At 39.2% G+C, this 18,390-nt stretch overlaps 3 protein-coding genes and 2 long non-coding RNA genes across 5 annotated transcripts; all 5 read right to left on the bottom strand.

The window, feature by feature from the left end:
- Positions 1 to 1,901: 1,901 nt before the first annotated feature.
- LOC103340083 (uncharacterized) lies at positions 1,902 to 3,883 on the bottom strand. The gene is made up of 2 exons (XR_514711.3): positions 3,615 to 3,883; positions 1,902 to 3,491 (listed from the first exon to the last, which is right to left on the bottom strand). It is a non-coding gene; the product is annotated as an uncharacterized LOC103340083 (long non-coding RNA).
- Positions 3,884 to 5,559: 1,676 nt separating this feature from the next.
- On the bottom strand, positions 5,560 to 7,589 carry LOC103340082 (uncharacterized). Its single transcript, XR_016122561.1, has 3 exons — positions 7,343 to 7,589; positions 6,675 to 7,181; positions 5,560 to 5,878 (listed from the first exon to the last, which is right to left on the bottom strand). It is a non-coding gene; the product is annotated as an uncharacterized LOC103340082 (long non-coding RNA).
- A 1,977-nt stretch (positions 7,590 to 9,566) lies between these two features.
- Positions 9,567 to 10,645, bottom strand: LOC148914614 (uncharacterized). Its single transcript, XM_089042194.1, has 2 exons — positions 10,200 to 10,645; positions 9,567 to 9,972 (listed from the first exon to the last, which is right to left on the bottom strand). Exons 1-2 carry the CDS (start codon positions 10,355 to 10,357, stop codon positions 9,753 to 9,755), a joined length of 378 nt encoding a protein of 125 aa, XP_088898320.1. The 5' UTR covers positions 10,358 to 10,645; the 3' UTR covers positions 9,567 to 9,752.
- Positions 10,646 to 10,828: 183 nt separating this feature from the next.
- LOC103340081 (uncharacterized) lies at positions 10,829 to 11,628 on the bottom strand. Its single transcript, XM_008243448.3, has 2 exons — positions 11,344 to 11,628; positions 10,829 to 11,231 (listed from the first exon to the last, which is right to left on the bottom strand). Exons 1-2 carry the CDS (start codon positions 11,544 to 11,546, stop codon positions 11,036 to 11,038), a joined length of 399 nt encoding a protein of 132 aa, XP_008241670.3. The 5' UTR covers positions 11,547 to 11,628; the 3' UTR covers positions 10,829 to 11,035.
- Positions 11,629 to 15,785: 4,157 nt separating this feature from the next.
- On the bottom strand, positions 15,786 to 18,390 carry LOC103340080 (SCARECROW-LIKE protein 7). The gene is made up of 2 exons (XM_008243446.3): positions 18,148 to 18,390; positions 15,786 to 18,024 (listed from the first exon to the last, which is right to left on the bottom strand). The coding sequence occupies exon 2, from the start codon at positions 17,995 to 17,997 to the stop codon at positions 16,195 to 16,197; it is 1,803 nt and encodes a 600-aa protein (XP_008241668.2). The 5' UTR covers positions 17,998 to 18,024; positions 18,148 to 18,390; the 3' UTR covers positions 15,786 to 16,194.

Raw genomic sequence — 18,390 nt, forward strand, 5'->3', positions numbered from 1 at the left:
TTTAGCTTACACTTTTGATGGTGCAGTTGAGATTACTGTTTGTGTTGTGACCCACATCCTGCATGATTTTGTAGTCTGTGGTCTTCGGCAAATGGGCATTGAATATCAGAGAAATCATTGATATGAAATCTTATACTGTCTAAAAGAAGTGCATAAAATTCAATGACCAACCACCTCCAAAAGCCACAATTGGGTATAGGGATCTGGCTCTCTTCCTCCTACCTCAGCTTACAGTTACAGATCTGCACAAATAAAGGAACAAGAAAGTTATAGCCTTGGAGGGGGACAACCGGTGCGCAAAATATGAAGTTTAGAACAAGCACCAAGTAGCAAGCACTAGGCAGAAAATTAGAGGCAAGTTTTTAATGGAAAAGCCTATGATTTACTTAAAAGGATGCACTTGCAAATGAATCAAGCAAGCAAGCTACAAATTACAGGCCCATCAAAGTGAGTTACAAAATGACCAGAAACCGAAACGGGACTTGAATTACATAATTCAATCCGGTACCTGATAAACGAAGTTCATTACATAAACCAGCTCCTTAATTACCGGCACGACGTTGTATAAGAAGATAACCAGGAGAAGATGAGAAATATTAAAGTCTTTATTGGCAGCTAAAATGCTTTGAATTCATACATCAAGCTTTCCTAGTAAGAGAGAACATCCCGCAAAACCCACGCACAACAAGAGCCCCAACTGATAACATCTCAGTAGGTGGGGGCAACATGACAATAAAATTTCAGACCGAAAACATAGAGAGTACAAAATTTGATGAAGATATAAAAGACAAAAAATTAAAAAGAGGGAAACCGAGCCCGCCAAACTAACCGCACAAACAAAAGATGGCAGATCTGGGTGGATTTGAACCACCAACCTCTCAAAAGCCCAATAAGGACTTCGAGCGCTCTACCATTTTTGAGCTACAGATCTTTTGATTTCACGTGACTTCCAACGAGCCGGCCTTAAACTAGACAGATAAATTCAACAGCCGTAAACAACTCTCCCGAACATCTTGAGAGCAAATCCTACTCTCCAATAAGTAAGTATTTTTCGTTTAGAATTAATTACATACTTTTAATCTTGAATGTTAAATTGCATTCATTAAATGCGTTAATAGTCCCTTTGATGCAATTCAAGAGTATAGAACCAAATATCAAATACATAACCAATCCACAACAGGTACACTTACCGGAGAACGCGCCAAAATATAATTGGGGTTTTAAACAACAATGCTTGCCGACACTAGATTAAAAACCGGTTTAGTATCATCTTCCCAACGATCTACTTGATCAAAAAATTTCCCCAAACTTTCCCAAACCAATTTCAGAGAAATAAGAGACCAAGAAGAAAATTCCAGAAAGAGATTTTCCCACATCTAAAATGTTTCGAACCGGTGCAAGATTCAATTTGACGATAAATTCGCTGGTCTCGCTTTACAAACAGAACAGAAATATCACACAACTGCTTTTTCGGACGTCGTGACACCAGAATTATAGCATATATTCGCACAAGTATTATGAAAAACTATTGCTGGTTATTGAAACAATACCAAATTTATTTAGCGACTCAAATAAATGAACGTAAGATAACCCAACCCAAAAGACTAGACTACTCGTACATTCAACTCATCTTCCATCCCAACCTCCTCTCTTCAACCTTCACCAAGAGAACCCCACCCACCCACCTTCTACACACTTAATTCTGATTGCATCCATCTTTATCAATTAAACAAGCACATGAAACAAAACAGCATACAAAAATAATATCTAAATAAAATAACCAATAAAATAGATGATGAATAAATATCTACTACAATCAAGGACGTGTAAATAATTCATCTAATTCAATTCAACAAAAGATAAAAGGTCCATGGACAGAAAAATACTGACACGCACAAATATAAACATATGAAACAATCCTTGAAATAACTCGATTAATTAAGAACAAAACTATATAAAGTACTGCTGAATAATGGTAATAACTTAAAAATCAAAGGCAATGCGAAGCTCAACTGAATTCATTTTTCACCTCAAGATTTCCAGAAAGAGATAGAAGACTAACAGAACTTGAACTTTCCAGCGACCCAACAGCTTGTAACTGAGAAGAGTCTTGATTGGTTTATAAACGACTAGAAACATTCAGGCTTCATTGAGGAAATTGCTTCCAGGGCCAAACTCCTACAAACCATCTATAATACAATCCATTGCTAGAGGCAATATCGGCCAAAAGCAAATATAATTACATAATATTACAAAGGATCCATAAATCTTGAGATCCCAGAATATACCACAATTTCAGAAGTGCATACCCACAAAATTATAAATACGAAAACTCAACCACCACAAAATCTCATTTCAGCTCATACAAGAATTGTAGTAAAATAAAGACAAGAATCGGTGCACATGTATTGGCATTTGGCCTTGTAAGTATGGATTGCGGAGTATTGCATGATTAATTGAATAAGTGAATGGTGGGGATGTGAGATTTGGGCGCGCATAGGACCTTGTTTTATAGCACATGATAGCACATAAACATGGATTACTGAAAACAAATTGAAACTTCCCCAAAATATTATGATTAGCCAAATTACCAAACAATTCAAAAGACTATGTCAAGTTCAAATTTCTGTTTCAAAATTCCGCATATTCATATGCTTCATAATTACAAAATATTTTGTTTTTTCTATGGTTACAGAAACTTGAAACCCATTTATCTAGGAAACATTACTCTCTATAATAAATTTGAGGTTACCAAATATATCGGATTATACATAATAATAATAAAAGCTTAATCCAATATCAATTCAAAGCATAAGACTAATTAATTGTACATGAGGGTTGTGAATTAGTCATCATTAAATTAGATGAATGTCAGTTTAAATAATGATCGTGAGTTGGCTGTGCAAGTGGCAGATTTGAGTACTAGAATTAGATGGATGCATATCAATTGAAATAGAATCGGGCAGATGATACCTTGGGCGGCTGAGATTTTGTCGTCGTTGCTGTCCACGATCTAGCATGCTTGGATGAGCAGGAGAACAAAAAATAAAAAGAGTAAAGAGAGGACGACACAGAGCACACACCACACAACAGAGGTAGAGACCCTGGGCAAAACCCCATGCAATCTCCCCTCCCAAACCAAAAAATCGTTTCTGTTTTTTTATTAAGGTATTTTGTGACCTGCCATGCAAGCGCACCTGTCATGGCAAAGGTCGGATGACAAAGATCGGTCCAGGACACAGACCCTTCCTCTGATCCTTTCGTCCCGACATCTTATACATCCGTTGCACAACCCAACCATCCCTAAACACCCCAGCTTTCAGCTTCCCGATCATCAAATTACAATTATTCAATTCGAATATCGAATAAACATACGCTAGACTCCAGAAGAACCAGATCTGCAGCTGAAACGACGTCGGATTTGGCTCAAAACGGTCAAGTCTTGGAACCTCCGAGGACTTGCTATGAACTCCAACATCATCAATCAGAACCTGCATGAACCAGAAACTGTTAAGCTGAATTCTAGCAGATCTAACAAATTTATACGAAAGCATAAACAGTATAGCCTTCTTAGAAATCTAGATAAGTTAAACGAATAGAAAACATAGACGAACCTGTAAATCTGAGCCAAAGCACGAAGAAGACGAGCTCGAGCTGGTAAAACCAGCTATGAACCAGCAGCTCAAAACATCTTCACAGCCCTCAAATCACCATGAAAACGTAGATCTCGAAAAGACCTAAGCGAATTCGAGACGTAATGGAAGAGAAAAGAATCCTTGCAGAACAGATCTGCAGGAGAGGAACCATGGAGGCGCATAGAGACGTGAAGAGAGAGGAGAGAGAAAACGTTGAGGCGTTGAATGGTTTGGAACCAACCAAACCTAAACCTACTTTTATAATGGGATAAATGCGATGGACGGCTGCGATTGCGCCCTTATCTTTAAGATCGACGGCTGATATCTTATAACGTGGGTGGGTGGGTAGAGGCGGTGGTATAATTTTCCACGTTACTGTTTTTGACCGTATCAACCACGACACGTTAATTTTGCCGCCTTGACAGCTGGGTCATAACCTTTTTTCAACTATAATTAGGTTTCTCTCGCGCCAATTACTATATTTCCTTCTAGATTTTTCGGAATTTGGAACAGCCCAAGCCCGAAATTACAGTCTTTGAATAAGAGAAAAGATAAAGAGACTACGGCCCGGAAAAAGAGAATTGGGCTGGAGTTTTAGGCCCAAACTTATTCTTTATTCCTTTAACAAATCGGTAACCGACATAAAACCATAAAACTAGTATTCATATAGGGCATGCTTGGTCTAGTTGCACGCATTAACATCAAATTTCATAGGTCACAACCTTTAGATTTAGATACATAAAAAAAATACAACAAAAAAATCATACTAAGTTTCTTTAACGTAAAACATTTTTTTCTTATACAAGCGATATTAAAATCGAACACAAATAAATATCGACATAGTCCTCAAGATTCCTTCAATGGAAAGGTATGTCACTAATCATGTATTAGTCAGGGAGACAATGACCTGACATTTATCGTTAATAATAATTAGATTATGGGTGCCTACTGTTGCTTGCTTAGGTCGCTTTTGGCTGTGTAGTTTTGTCTCTCAGCTTCGGCAGCCTGCCTTTGTCCTTGTTCTGCTTTACCGCCAGTTGTTTGCTATCGCTGCCGGCCTTGGGCTTTTTCTGTTGCCTGACAGCTATATGAGGTTAAAGAAAAACATAAAAGCGACAACACATGGACGATGATGGCACACCAAGTCATAAATTGACCATAAGAAGTAACGTTTTAATTATTTAAATTGTGTACAGTTATTGTAGATCTGGGTGGATTCGAACCACCATCCTCCCAAAGCCCAATTTATGGACCCGAGCGCTCTACCATTTTTGAGCTTACAGACCTTGACCACAATTACTCTCATCGATGGCTCCACTAAAACCCAACCAAGAAAAGCTTAGCGTAGGTTATGATTGTGGAAATTAGGTTTACATCCCACCTGGGTTTCTTATTTGTTTCACATGTTCTCCAAGCTTACCGTAGCTCTGTTTTCATTCTCTCATGTCGTCAACACTTGAACACATATTTAAGAAACCAAATTCAGAAAATACAGAGCATTCTAGAAAACCGCAGTGTAGACGGTAGGAAGAAAAGTGAACTATTCTTCAAAAACCACAAATGACCATCGACTTATAACATGGAAAACAGTCTAATATTGATTAGCAATATAAGAATACAGTTTTTTTCATATAAAACAGAACATTCCAATAATATGAGAAGATCGATACTACAACACTACAGAAAATTAATAATTAATTTCATACAGTTTCAAAAATAATGTTCAAATCAAGAACTACTGCCATTTTATTTCATAAGAGTTACATGATCCCTAATTTTTCATTTCAATGATCAGAGTCATCTATATGCACAATCCATAAACACAAATGAGATTCAATGAATTATACATTATATTAATACAAGTAAAATTCATTATTCGACCAAAGCCACCATCATAATAACATAAATTCAACAGAACAAGTAAGAAATTCGGAAATGAAATATATAGGCGAACTACTGCAAGATTACATAATGAGGTAAAATAATCGAAAACCCTGATTGTAATAACTTCAATAACTTAAAGACGAAATAAAATGTAGGACACTGCTTATCAAGGCTTCGAATAACTTCCAGACACCTAAGAAATTGAACCTTCAGGTGTACAATCATTTTTCACCTTATAATCTCCAGAAAGAGTGCGCATACAACAGACTTCTTGGACCTTCCCACGACCTCACTGCTTCAATCCGGTAGTGCAATCTCCAGCGCGAAGAAAGCTTCCAGCATTCACTCCTAAGAACAAACTACTGGGAATACAATCCACGGCTCAACGAAAAAGGAGCCAAATGATATAAAATTACAGAATATTACAGTGGATCCATATCTTTTGAGATCCCAATAACAACATAACATAAACTGTAATCCAGATTATAATGAATAATTATTCAAAATAGTTCACGAGACACCATAACATTTAATTTCAACTCATGTAATTAGCTGTAGTAACACAAGTAAATAAAAATATTGCAAAGGTGTTGGGAATATGTGACGAAGCAAGGTATTTTAAATGAGTGGCATGGTGGGATGAGGGATGAGGGATTTGGGATCTGGACGCGCATACGACCACTTCTGTTTTACAGTATTATAGAATAATAAATGGATAACATTGCAAGGAACTTGCCAAAAATATTAGTATTGGATTTAGTAAAATACGGGTGTATACTTTGAGGTTATGATGAATCAAAATACTCTGTTTGCTGTTAATACTAAGTAACTAGTATCCAACATCGATATAGCCATGTAAACTCGAACCCGATTACCTTCAAAATTAGTGGGGTAGTTTGAAGAACTCCACAATTAGCAAACTGTAAACAAACATTATTACTAAGCCATATCGATTCTCAAGTCCCCAGTTATGCTTAATATAACCCAATAAGCTTAATCCCTTGTTAATTAAGATAAATAAAACTAATTAATCGTGTAGCTGCAGATTAAGTACCATGTTTAGATAGGTGTTCGTGTGAATGTGGTGCGAAATTTGCAGATCTGGGTACCATGATGCATATCAACTAAAAGAATATAGACTCGGGCAGATAATACCTTTGGGCGCGAGATTTCGTCGTTGATGATGTCCACAATCCGTGCTCGACTGGTGTGCATGGAGAAGAGAGCAAAAAAATAAAACGGAGAACAAAGAGAAAGGAGGACACAGACAGCGCACACACACCAGAGGGGAGACCCTGGGCAAACCCCCATGCTGTCTCCCCTCAAAACCAAAAAATTGTTTGTTTTTTTATTGAGGTATTTTTGTGACCTGCCATGCAAGCGCACCTGTCATGGCAAAGGTCGGATGACAAAGATCGGTCCAGGACTCAGCCCTTCCACCGAGCCTTTCGTCCCGATATCTTATACATCCGGAATTCAACCACACCCAAACCCCCGAATACTTCAGCTTCCCTCTTCAAATTACAAATATGCCCATCGAATCGAATATCAATTACAACTGTTGGACCAGCTTCAGCAGCCATAAGCATCAGATCTGCATCCAGCTCAGAACCATCGGGGCTTGAAACCTCTTGAAATTCCGTAAGAGCTCCGTCGCCATCTCTGCTTGAACACAAAACAAAATACATGAATCAGAAACTGTGCGAAGCAGAAACACAAAAAACTCAAATCGTACCAGATCTATAAAATTCAAACGAAGGCATAAACACCGAAGCTTTCTTGCAGATCTGGATGCGTAAATCAAATCAAAAACATATACGAACCTGTAAATCTGAATCGAAGAACGCGGAACACAAGCTCGAGCTGGTCAAACCAGCTATTCAACGTCAGCTCAAACCATCCTCACAACATAAAACCACCATCAACACGTAGACAACGAAGCGATCTACGCGAATTTGAAAGAAACAGAGAGAGAAAACGATCCATGCAGAGCAGATCTGCAGGAGAAGAAGAACCGAGGAGGCTCATAGAGTCGTGAGGAGAGAGAAAGAGAACGTTGAGGCGCAGAATGATTTAGAACCAGACACCCTAACGTACTTTTATAATAGGGATAAAAGCAGATGTACAGTTGCGATTGATTTCTAATCTTTGAGATCGACGGCTAATACAAAATCGCATGGTTTGGTGGATTCGGCGGTGGTCCACTTGTACACGTCTCTGATGCGCTGGAGACAGAGAAAAGAAAAGCTTTGCGTTTTTCGTAAGCACTTTCCTTTTTGAATTTATTATACAACACGTTACCGTTTTTGTCTGGGAATCAGATTCACGTCCTTATCAGGTTTCTCTCGCGCGAATTTACTACCTTACCAGTTTTTTACTGCAATTAGTTTTCTCTCGCGCCAATTTGTATCTTTTCTTCAAGATTATTCGACGTTTGCAACGGGTCAAGCTCGATATTACCGGTTCGGAATAATTTAAATCGGGAGGATTATATATTAGCGGGTGCTTCCTTAGGATTGCACGGCTATGATTTTGAACCGGGGTGCCACATGGGGAAAAGGGGACATATGTGCATGGTGAAAATTATTTAATCACAGAGGGATGGGGTGCATCCAAATTCCATTGACTGTACGTAAGTACTGTCCTCATAAGATATTTAAAATAAAAATGTGAGGAGAAAAAGAAAAAGAAAAAGAAAATAAACCATCCATTTCTCAACACAATTCTGAATTTCTTTCTCACATGTCCTCCTTTCGAGACATACCTAGGATTTTAAATTGGTGTGGACTATATTTATCTTACATACAAATTTATTAAAATGATAAAAAAATTCTACTGTATAAATGAATTTCATTTATAATTTAAAAAAATTCTAGGAGGGCATAATAAGCCTTCCCTTCAAAATGTATCTAGTACATGTAAGAAAAATAGACAACAATAAATAAACATGCAAGCAAGCAAGAACACCTCAATTGCAAATCTTGATCTCTAAGAGTCTTTGATCTCTTAACATTTCGATGTTGATTCGACATTATAAAGTATAACCTATTGAATAATATATATATATATATCAACAAAATCTCCAATTGATAATTCATACAAGCAAACAAGAACACCAAAATCAATTACACATCTTGTTTGATAATTCACAAGTCTTAATTGTAAATCCCTAATTGATACTTCATAAACCCTAAACAATCTCCTAAATTTCAACATCCACACATTTAGAGAAGAAAAGAAAATGAAGAATTGAAGATTACCTTAGTTTGCTTTAATAAACTCTTCAAGAATGACATAGGGTTGTTAATGGGATTTTATTGGTTGGGATGAGGGTTGTCATGTGTGGGTTAGTTTTAGTTTTTGTGTTTTTCTTTTCCCTTTTTTTGTTGGCCAAACTTCTTGTGGGGTTAGTTAATAAGATTTTATTCATGTGGGATGAGTGTGTGGGGCTAGCAATGGAGGTTGCGGTATTATTTTAGGTTAAAAAAATCAAGTCACCTAGGTTACAGCCTAGGTTAGCCTGGACGTAGGACTGTCCCTCTTCTTCTTTCAAGAAAAAAAAAAACTTACATATAACTGGGTGTATTCTTCTTATTTCTATCGTCCTCCTCACACGGTAACTCACAAAAGAAGGTTTACGGATATATAATGAGGGATTCTAGGCACGAGGTTATTTTGAATTTGGTTATGATCCTTATATAGCTCTGACATTTCTCTATCATAATGCGATTTACATTTTACTTACCTACAAAGTTCATCAAACTTTTCATTCTCTATGGTAATTCTAACATAATCATTTTCGGGCCAAAAGATATCAACATAACATAATCCTCCACAAAAGCTTTTATTTTATCTCTCGCATTAGGCTTTTGGGTTAGGACTGTTAGTGGTGGTCTTGAGCTAGTGTTCCGTTTGGATTTTGCCTTCGAATTATACTGCCCTCATTTTTTAATAGTAATTTTTTAAAATCTTTTTTTAATTTAGGAACCATGAACTCTGCATGCAAATTATTACAAAATTCAAATTCATATTGAAGCAAATGATCAATTAAAAGAAAACTTTAATCCAACGATCATTTCGATAAATTAATGAAATTATTACCAACTTTAAAGCCTTTCCAAGTATTAACATATAACCAACAAATTAAATTAAAAATTATTTGCAAAATGAAAAGGAATTATATAGAAAGGCCACCGAATCCAACACAAATTAATCCACTCGCGGGCTCCTTCATTAGTTTGTTGATGCATTGGCCTGGGTTTGGTGTCGTCCTTTCTCCTTCTCCTTCACCTCGCTTCCCTGCGTCTTGTCATACGCAGGGTGGTTTTCATGGATCAGCTGATCCTGCTGCTGTGTCTTCGGAAGAGACTGGTTTCCCGAAAATACACCTCCAAATCCTTCCTCATCGGACCTCGTCGCATACCCTTCCCCAAATGAATGAGACATCGCATCTCTAATTTATATACAACAAACAAAATGTACCCAGATTAATACTACTAATCCCTCATTACGAATCAACAAATCAAGTCCATTCGAATATCCGCATCAATCATCATAAACAATTGATTATATACCATATTTGATATATTGTTGATATTCTCGTGTGATGTGGGAAATACTGATTGAATATTGACAATGCACCGAGTAATGTACATAACAATAAGAAATGTGTAGACTAACCCAGTTTTCTGCTGGTTAGGGTTTTGTGTCTTGTCCATGTTATGTTTAGTATCTGGATCGGTAGAAATAGCTGCGTTCTGCCTAAATCGGACCCCGGAAGCTTTTTGGACCAAGTTTGAGGGCGATTGGGTTCTGAGTGATCTTATTGCATGAATCATGTTTTGCGTACCTTGTAGGAATTTCTGCTGGTTGCTATTTATACATGAAAACACACGACATAACTGAGGATGAGGCAGTAAATATATGGCGGTGAAAGGTGAGAGGCTACAAATCACCAAATTGTGTCCAGTTCTATGGGGATTGATCCTGATTTCAGTGAGAAATTTAGTTTCATGTCATGACACGTAGTGGTGGAATTGGCAGCCACAAGTGGTGCCATTGCTATTAACGTCAGTCTACTTCATCCCCTACTAAGATAATTTCAACTCCTTACTGGAGGCCCAAAAACCAAGATAGCCCAAAGCAGAAGCCCAAAATGTTTCCAGTAAATTTTGTATGTTCAGATTACACCAACATGTAGAAATATTCGCTTGTTTCGATTAATTTTTGTATGTTCCGATTACATGAGCTGACTGGTGTATGCTATATACACATTAAATATGCGAAAACTTTCTCCAATACACATGATATATGTAAAAATATTCTCTAATACACATGATTAGAACCTGTGGAAATATTTCACATCTAGCTAGGACTTGTCGTCCTCGCTTCATAAAACAGATTAGCAGAAATTAAAAAAACATACAAAAGCGAAAATGAACAAATCTACATAAAAGCACCGCATATGGGTATATATATATATATAGACGACTCTCGTATCGTATATATTAGTTTAGTTATGATGAAGCATACGTCTGATGTCGCGCTTTCTCCTTCTCCTGCACCTCACTTCCCTGTGACTTGTCAACAGCAGGGTGGTTCTCATCCTCCTTCGTCTTTCGAACTGACCGGATTCCCCCATATACCACTCCAAACCCATCGTCATCGCACCTCGTCGCATACCCCTCCCCAAATGAATGTGACAAACTGTCCCTAATATATAAATATTGTACATTCCAATAACATTAGCCAACCTAAATTAAATACGCATCCAACTTACTTTTAAAGAAAATGGGATAATTAATCATGGTATGAAGCCACTTACCTAGTTTTCTCAGTAGGGTTAGGCTCTGGCTTGTCCATCTTGTGCTCACTATCGGACTCGCTAGAGCGCAGGGTTGTGGTCTGTTTGAATCGGACCCCGGAAGCTTTCCGTCCCAAGCCTGGCGGCGGCGGCAGAGGCGTCGAGAAGGTCAAAGCTGGTGATTGGGTTCTGAATGTTTTGAATGCATTAATCATCTTTTGCATCTTCAAACTTCTACCGCTTTCTATATAATATATATATATATATATGTATGCCGGTGAAAGGCGGTGTGGATGAAGCCAGCACAAATGTGTCCGATTTTTGTTGGGGAATTTATTTTTTATTCCAAGCCATGACACGCGGTGACAGAGTGGACAGGTGTCGCTTTTCTGATAGGAAAATTTGTGTACGTGGGCTTTCAACTGTCCATGTCGTCCATCGTCACAGCCCATTGAATCTTTTGGCACATTTTTACCTGGTAGAAGATAAGGAAGAGCACCACCAAGGTGTAACATCAGATATTTATTCTTTCTTTTTCATACCAAAAAAAACATCAAATATTTATTTGTTGTACTAGTTTAATACGTTGCACTAAAGTAACATCAGATATGTATTCATTGTACTAATTTTATAAACTTAGGTGTAAATTATATTTTTCATTTATATATTTTTTTTCATCACGCGAGCTACATGGGATTTACAAATAAAATTTATTTATATATTCTATTTTGTAATTATATATATATAATTTATTGAGAAATTATACGATTACATTCATAATTCAGTCAAAAAAGTCATTGGTCACAAAAGACCAATACAAACTAACCACAAAAACACTATTGTAATAACAAAACGGTCTAACATCAAAATTAAGACAATCTAATGTGCCTCAACTAACGATCATGCATGATGGAAGAAACTTTGGCATAGGCATCTCAACCAAGATTGCAAACTTAGAATAATAAAAGAGTTCAGGCTTGAAAAATCAAGTCATAACAGTACAAATAAAACTCTCACAAAGGAGAGATGAAAAGCTCTCACAAATAAATATGAAAACTAAACAGAGAACCCAAGAGTTTCTGCAATTTATTTCAAACATAAAAAAACCGCACAAGCTCTCGCAGCCACTTGTAATGGTTGGATGAAAATCATAACAAAACAAAGACAAATAGGATAAATCATTTGTCTCTGAAAATTGGGAAAGAGGTGAAGGGAGGAAGAGAAGAGGGGATGAAGAACAATGGCTTTCTCCTCAAAGTGAAAACGGCTTTAAGAGTGTTTTTTGGGAGAAAAGAAGAAAAGGTTTTTTCTATTAGACGGATAATTATATTTTTCTAAATAGTTGTTTTAAAATTTTTTCTTTATTGCATGTATTTTTCTAGATATTTGTCTCAATAGTTTACGTGATATAAAAGAAAAAAAGAAATTGTCATCTGATAAATTAATATCTCCGTACATTAGCCATCTGATAAATTTTTGGAACGCAATGTACAACAAACTAAGCCTATAGCCCAAAATTGGATGCGTTTTAAATCCTTGGGAGAAAAGCCCAAAATTCTTTCAGCCATAACGTAGCCCAAACTTTCTTTGCTTAAAAAGTAGGCTACAGCCTCTATTGTCGACCATCACTATTGCTTATCGAACTTAGCAGCAAGTTCTAATCTTTTGGTTACATTCACCAACACAATAATTATAACTGCTAATTACTTACTTGCACAAGACTACTAAGGCTTCTCCTTACATGGAACGAACCATTCCTCTTTGATATTTACCGATTATACTTTGACGTGTTGCAGACAATTTTCTCTTTTTTCCTAGCTTTAATGGGTTACTTTCTATAAATGTTTTGGACTTGATTTCAAGTTCATGAAGAACGACTCTGGATATAAAAATGATTTTGATTTTTTCTCTTTTGTAGAATAATTTTCCATATAAGTTTTGTGTCGAAGCTTAGGAACGTAAATGAGACGTATGTTTACTCTCTCCATTTCAACACTCCACTGTTTCTTACTATTTTTATTATTTGTAGTTGTTATATTCCGTAACACGTCAATGTATGTATTAATCGAAATTCAAAATATTTGCTTATTTTAGAGGATGATGGTGTAGGTTAATCTTGCTAATTTGAAATTTCGATCTTCCAATTAAGAAAGCAATCCCTCTTGATCACTTCAGAAGAGTCAGAAATCAAATTGAAGTATGATCGCAGAGTTGATTCAAATATGAGATGATATTGTCGTCGACGTAGATGAACACGTTTCCTTGCGCAATAGCAATAGTATAAATACACAACACATGCAGACATCTGAGTCATGACCCGGTCAGCCACTGTGTATAGATGACATGTCACTTTTACACTTTGATTGTAACAACACAATCGCCAATGTCTCCTCCCTCCTCCAGAAGGAAGAAGCACAGGGCTGGGATGGGACCAGTTTGCACCATGCATGATGTCATCGTCAGAGCACATTATGCTCATCTCTGATAAAATCACCCTCCCAAAAACGTCAAATTCATCACCAGTACCCTAGTGAAAAAGTGTACCACCAAAATCTACCTCCTGCTCTATTTGCAAATTGCAACAACAGCAGTCACCTCCTCTCGCCAATACAGCCTCTTTCCTTCTAGTGGTGGTGTGACGGTTTGATCACTATGTAGGCTTAAAAGCCTTAAAATCTCAGAGGCAATTGATTTGGTACCCTATTATATGTTAACGTCCGTCTTTTCACGTGACAGTATGTGATTGACTTAAAATGCGTCTTCCTACACAAAAGTTATTCTCAGTTTGTGAGGCATTCACAACAGTGAAACAGTTGCGTCCCTCCAAATATGAATTTGAGTTGATGAGTATCTGTCAAGTACTGTAGGTTTTGAAAGACCAGTCAAGGCGACTTGTTCAAATATTACCAAATCTCCAATGTGCACTGTTTCAGTACCGTTGTAGTAAAGTTGTCACCTTTTAACCCCAAAGCTATAAAGTAACTAAACTACATCATCTTCAAACTGTACACAAGCAAATTATCAACAAAAACTTCAAACACTATATGACCTCCTTTTTTACCATTAGAAGCGCCTCACTAAAGTCTAAAAGATAATTATGTTTAGTAATTGTCTCAAGTACTGGTTAATCTAATCCCAAAAGAAAAACAAATATGAAACGCAACGAGTGTTGCTATTTTCACCACGTGTCATATTTTACCACCCACTTTATACTAATACATGTAGGAAGCGCTTTTGACTGACAAATGTGTGTTTAAAATTGTCAAGTTGAACTATTTATAACCAGTTAACCACTGCCTTAGCTGTCAAGTTCCCAAATCAAAAGGGTCTTGGGTAGAATTAGTGATGAAAAAGGCCTCTTTCAAGTAATTAAATTGCCAAATCACTTCTCCAGTTACGAGGAGAAGGACATTTCACAGGATATTGCCAGACCAGCAGAGGGGCTTAAAGGGTCCATTTCTTTGCAATTCAAGATGGTGTTATTCTGCTGAGGACGACAGAAGAGGGAGGACTTTGTTTTTTTACGGGTAACAGAGCAAGAGATATTGAAAGAGACTTATACCAAACCCCACACAGTGATATTTTTTTAATAAATTTTTTTTTTTTCATTTTTGGGTTTAAATGGGACCCTAGAAGGCAAATCAAATTTCTATATACTCAAAGGTTGCTTTTACAATGAGGCTTGAATGGTCACGGTCACTCGGACCATAAGCAGAGCATTATCATGCAGTGCCACTGCGTTCTTTGTCATGCTTTTGGCCCATTGATTTTGTACAGAGAGAGAGACCAGGAAAGGAGTCGGTTCTCCTCCCCAAGCTTGTAAGAAAGAGAGCCAGAGAAGGACTGATCTCAGAGTGAAAGGGACATGCATTAATATCATAATCAGGAAGAAGACATGGCCCATGGATTGAAAAAATAGACACATTTACACATTGGATGGGCGAGAAACTCCAATGCTCAAGCAAATTGCTAAGTTGCTTTAACTCCAAGTCATTGTCTTTTGCGCTGGTTTAAGGAAATTGATTACGAGGCAGAAACAAAAGCAGCAGCCTTTGAATATGGAAAGTTGAGCAGCAGGAGTAAAAAAGATCTCTGCTGGCAGATCACTTACAGCAGGTCGTCTCATCAAGAGACCAATTACAGAAATCACAGCTTTGCATGCGCAGGTAATGGGTCTTCATCAAACCTAATTACGGTCTTCAGAGACACAACCTGGTGGATAATGAGGCAATTAAAACTGTCGCTACTGCTGCTGCAGGTCACAAAAATCTGATGCCTGCCTGATGGGATAGGCATGGAAATAAATTGCAGAGCCACAACCTCTGTGAGGTAAACCAAACTTGCAGCCATAAAGCCAGAATACTCGAAAAGTGCAAGCTTTAATGTAAAAATAAAAAATGAGATCACCAATTAACCATTTCTGACGGTAATAATCTCTGTTGGACAAAAGAATGAAGCTGAACTGAAGAAATAGAAACTAAATTCAATATGAAGATTCAAATTTACAAACAGAAACTACAGACAACAAAGGGGACAGAACCTTGTTACCCCTTGATTTTCAATGCCCTTTTTTTTTTTTTTACAATTAGTCATATTTCAGAGTCTCAAACCTGTAAGAAAAACCCCAACCAAAAAAAACAAAAAAACCAGAGAAGACCATGATAACGTTGGAGAACGATAAAAAACTAGGAAGAAACTACAAAAATTAACAAGCAATTTGTGACCCAAAAAGCTCAAAAGAGTGATGGTGGTGGAGGTGATTTTATATGCTGAACTAAGACCACTGTCAATGGCGTACTGAAACTAATAGGCTTCCACCCAGTATTAAAAGACCTGGTGAAAAACCCAATTCCCAAATTGAAGCAAAACCCATTAACGCCATGATGAAACAGTGAACAGAGGAACTTCGTTCCAAGCCAAAGAGAGAAACCCAGGTGGAGATTCAATTAGAGAATACAAAGAATTGTTGTAGTTCCAAAGCAGGATCTTGGCCTGGCTCACTGCGTAATGGCTAAGAGCTACCGGCTCAAAACCGGAGCTTTCCATCAAATACTTCCATTGCTCTTTGTCTTCGAACCGTTCTCTCTTGGTTCCCGGTTGCTCCGGCCCAACCACGCCGCCAATTCGACGACCCAGTAAAAGCTTCTCCACTTTAAGCCTCTCCGGCGAGTCTCGGGTCATGTTCGGCTCCAGCGACTCAAACAGCGCGGTGTAGTACTTCAACGCGTTCTTGAACCGGCTCGTGAACCCAACCCGGCTCAAGTTCGCTTCGTACTCGCCCAAAGTCACAATCTTCGGGTTCAGCGATTTAGCTAGTTTCAGAACCGATTGAACCGCCGTTGGAGTCTCGTCAAGTAGGTTGTACAATTGGAGCATCAAGTTCACAGCCAAGGCCTCGTCCTGTTCTACCCGGAAGCACGACTCGTCGAGCTCATGAACCGGAGTGAGAATCGGTTCGAACTCGAAGTTCAATTCCAGAAGCTTGGCAAAATCGCGCAGTCGATTTCCAGTAGCGAAAAGCGAGGCCGCCGGAGATGTCCCCAGAGACGGAGCCGGAATGCCGGAGATCCGAATTCTGCTGGGCTTTCCGGTTGACCTGGTCGCCAAGGCCTGCAACAGAGCGGCCCATTGGACCCCTTGGACGATTCCGAAGTCGACTATGTGGATCTTCGTCGCTCTCTCCGTCGCTTCGAGAATGGCCTGGTTCGCAGTCAAATGGGCAAACTTGGAATAGGGGCAAGCGTCGTTGAGGGCCTTGTAAGAGAGAGTGAAGTCTTCGCAAGCAGTGTCGTAGGTCGTGGTGGCCGCCAAGCTTTTCTCCGATTGCAGGGACGATACTCTGCTCTGCAACGCTTCGGTGAAGTAAAAACCAACCCTTTCAGTTGGATCTCCGCGGTCTGAGACCGATTCTCTGAGTCGAATCAGTGATTTGACGGCGCGGTCCGGGTCGGACTCGGCTAGCCGGGCGCAGTCGAGTAGGGCCTTCAGTAGCGGCGGCGCTGACTCGATCTCCGGCGACCTTGACGAGACCCCGACGGCGTCGTTTGGCTGCGGAGGAGGGTCTGCTGATTTGGCCTGTTTGACTACAACATGTGGTGCTGGTGGCGGCGGAGGGGCGGTCCAGGCTGGCAACTGGTTCTGAGTTTCAGAGAAGATGACTCGGTTGAGATCGGACGGTGGGGAGCAGGGGTTGCTGAGTCGACTCGGGCAGGGGGGTTGGAATGGATCGGCACCGTAGAGACCGAAATCAGCATTGCTGCCATGCCACGTGTCGCAAGCAGAGGGCAGATTAGAACTATCCGTTGAATCCCCACCGCCTATGATACTATCCATCCACTCGTCCGAGTCGAACTCGGCCGCGCCACCGCCGCCTAAATCAGAGTACCGGAACCCAGTGGGGTGGTGATCCAAGTTGGGAAACGGAAACCCAGGCTCCCCGCCGGCGTCAGAGCTTCCGGAAAGCTGAAACGGGTCGGTATACCCCGAGCCGGTTAACCCGTAGCCCAAATTGGGGCTGTGAGTGTTGTTGGGCCAGGGAGTGAGAGAGAAAGCGCCGAGCGGCTGCTGTTGGTGGTGGTGGTGCTGCTGTTGTTGCTGCTCCTGCTGCTGCTTTTGCTTGATGACTTGCTGAGCAATCGCCATTAGATTGCCACTGTCTGCGCACATATATGCCATTCTCCGGCCAAATCCAACCGGAAACCGCTGCACTCACATTACAACAACACAAACCCACAATCAGAACATAGCAGCCAAGTGAGTTCCAGAGTGAAAGACTGAGACTTTATATATTGTGAGAGAGAGAGAGAGAGAGAGAGTGGTACATACACAACTGGAGGTCCAGAAACAACGGGAACGGGATCACAACTTGGTTTGCTGAGCTAGAGAGAGAGAGAGAGAGAGAGAGAGTAGACGTTTGTATTGAGCAGAGCTTTGGTTTATTATTTAAATAAATAGGATTTTAAGAAGGAGAAAGCAAGCAGAGCAGCTGAAGCTTAAAACTTTCGAAGTACTTGAACCCCAGAAGAAGGACCAAAAACCAAACCCAAGGCGCTCGCTCGCTCGCTCGCT

The sequence above is a fragment of the Prunus mume genome, linkage group LG8, assembly GCF_029339155.1.
Source record: "Prunus mume cultivar Tortuosa linkage group LG8, ASM2933915v1, whole genome shotgun sequence".
NCBI lineage: Eukaryota > Viridiplantae > Streptophyta > Magnoliopsida > Rosales > Rosaceae > Prunus > Prunus mume.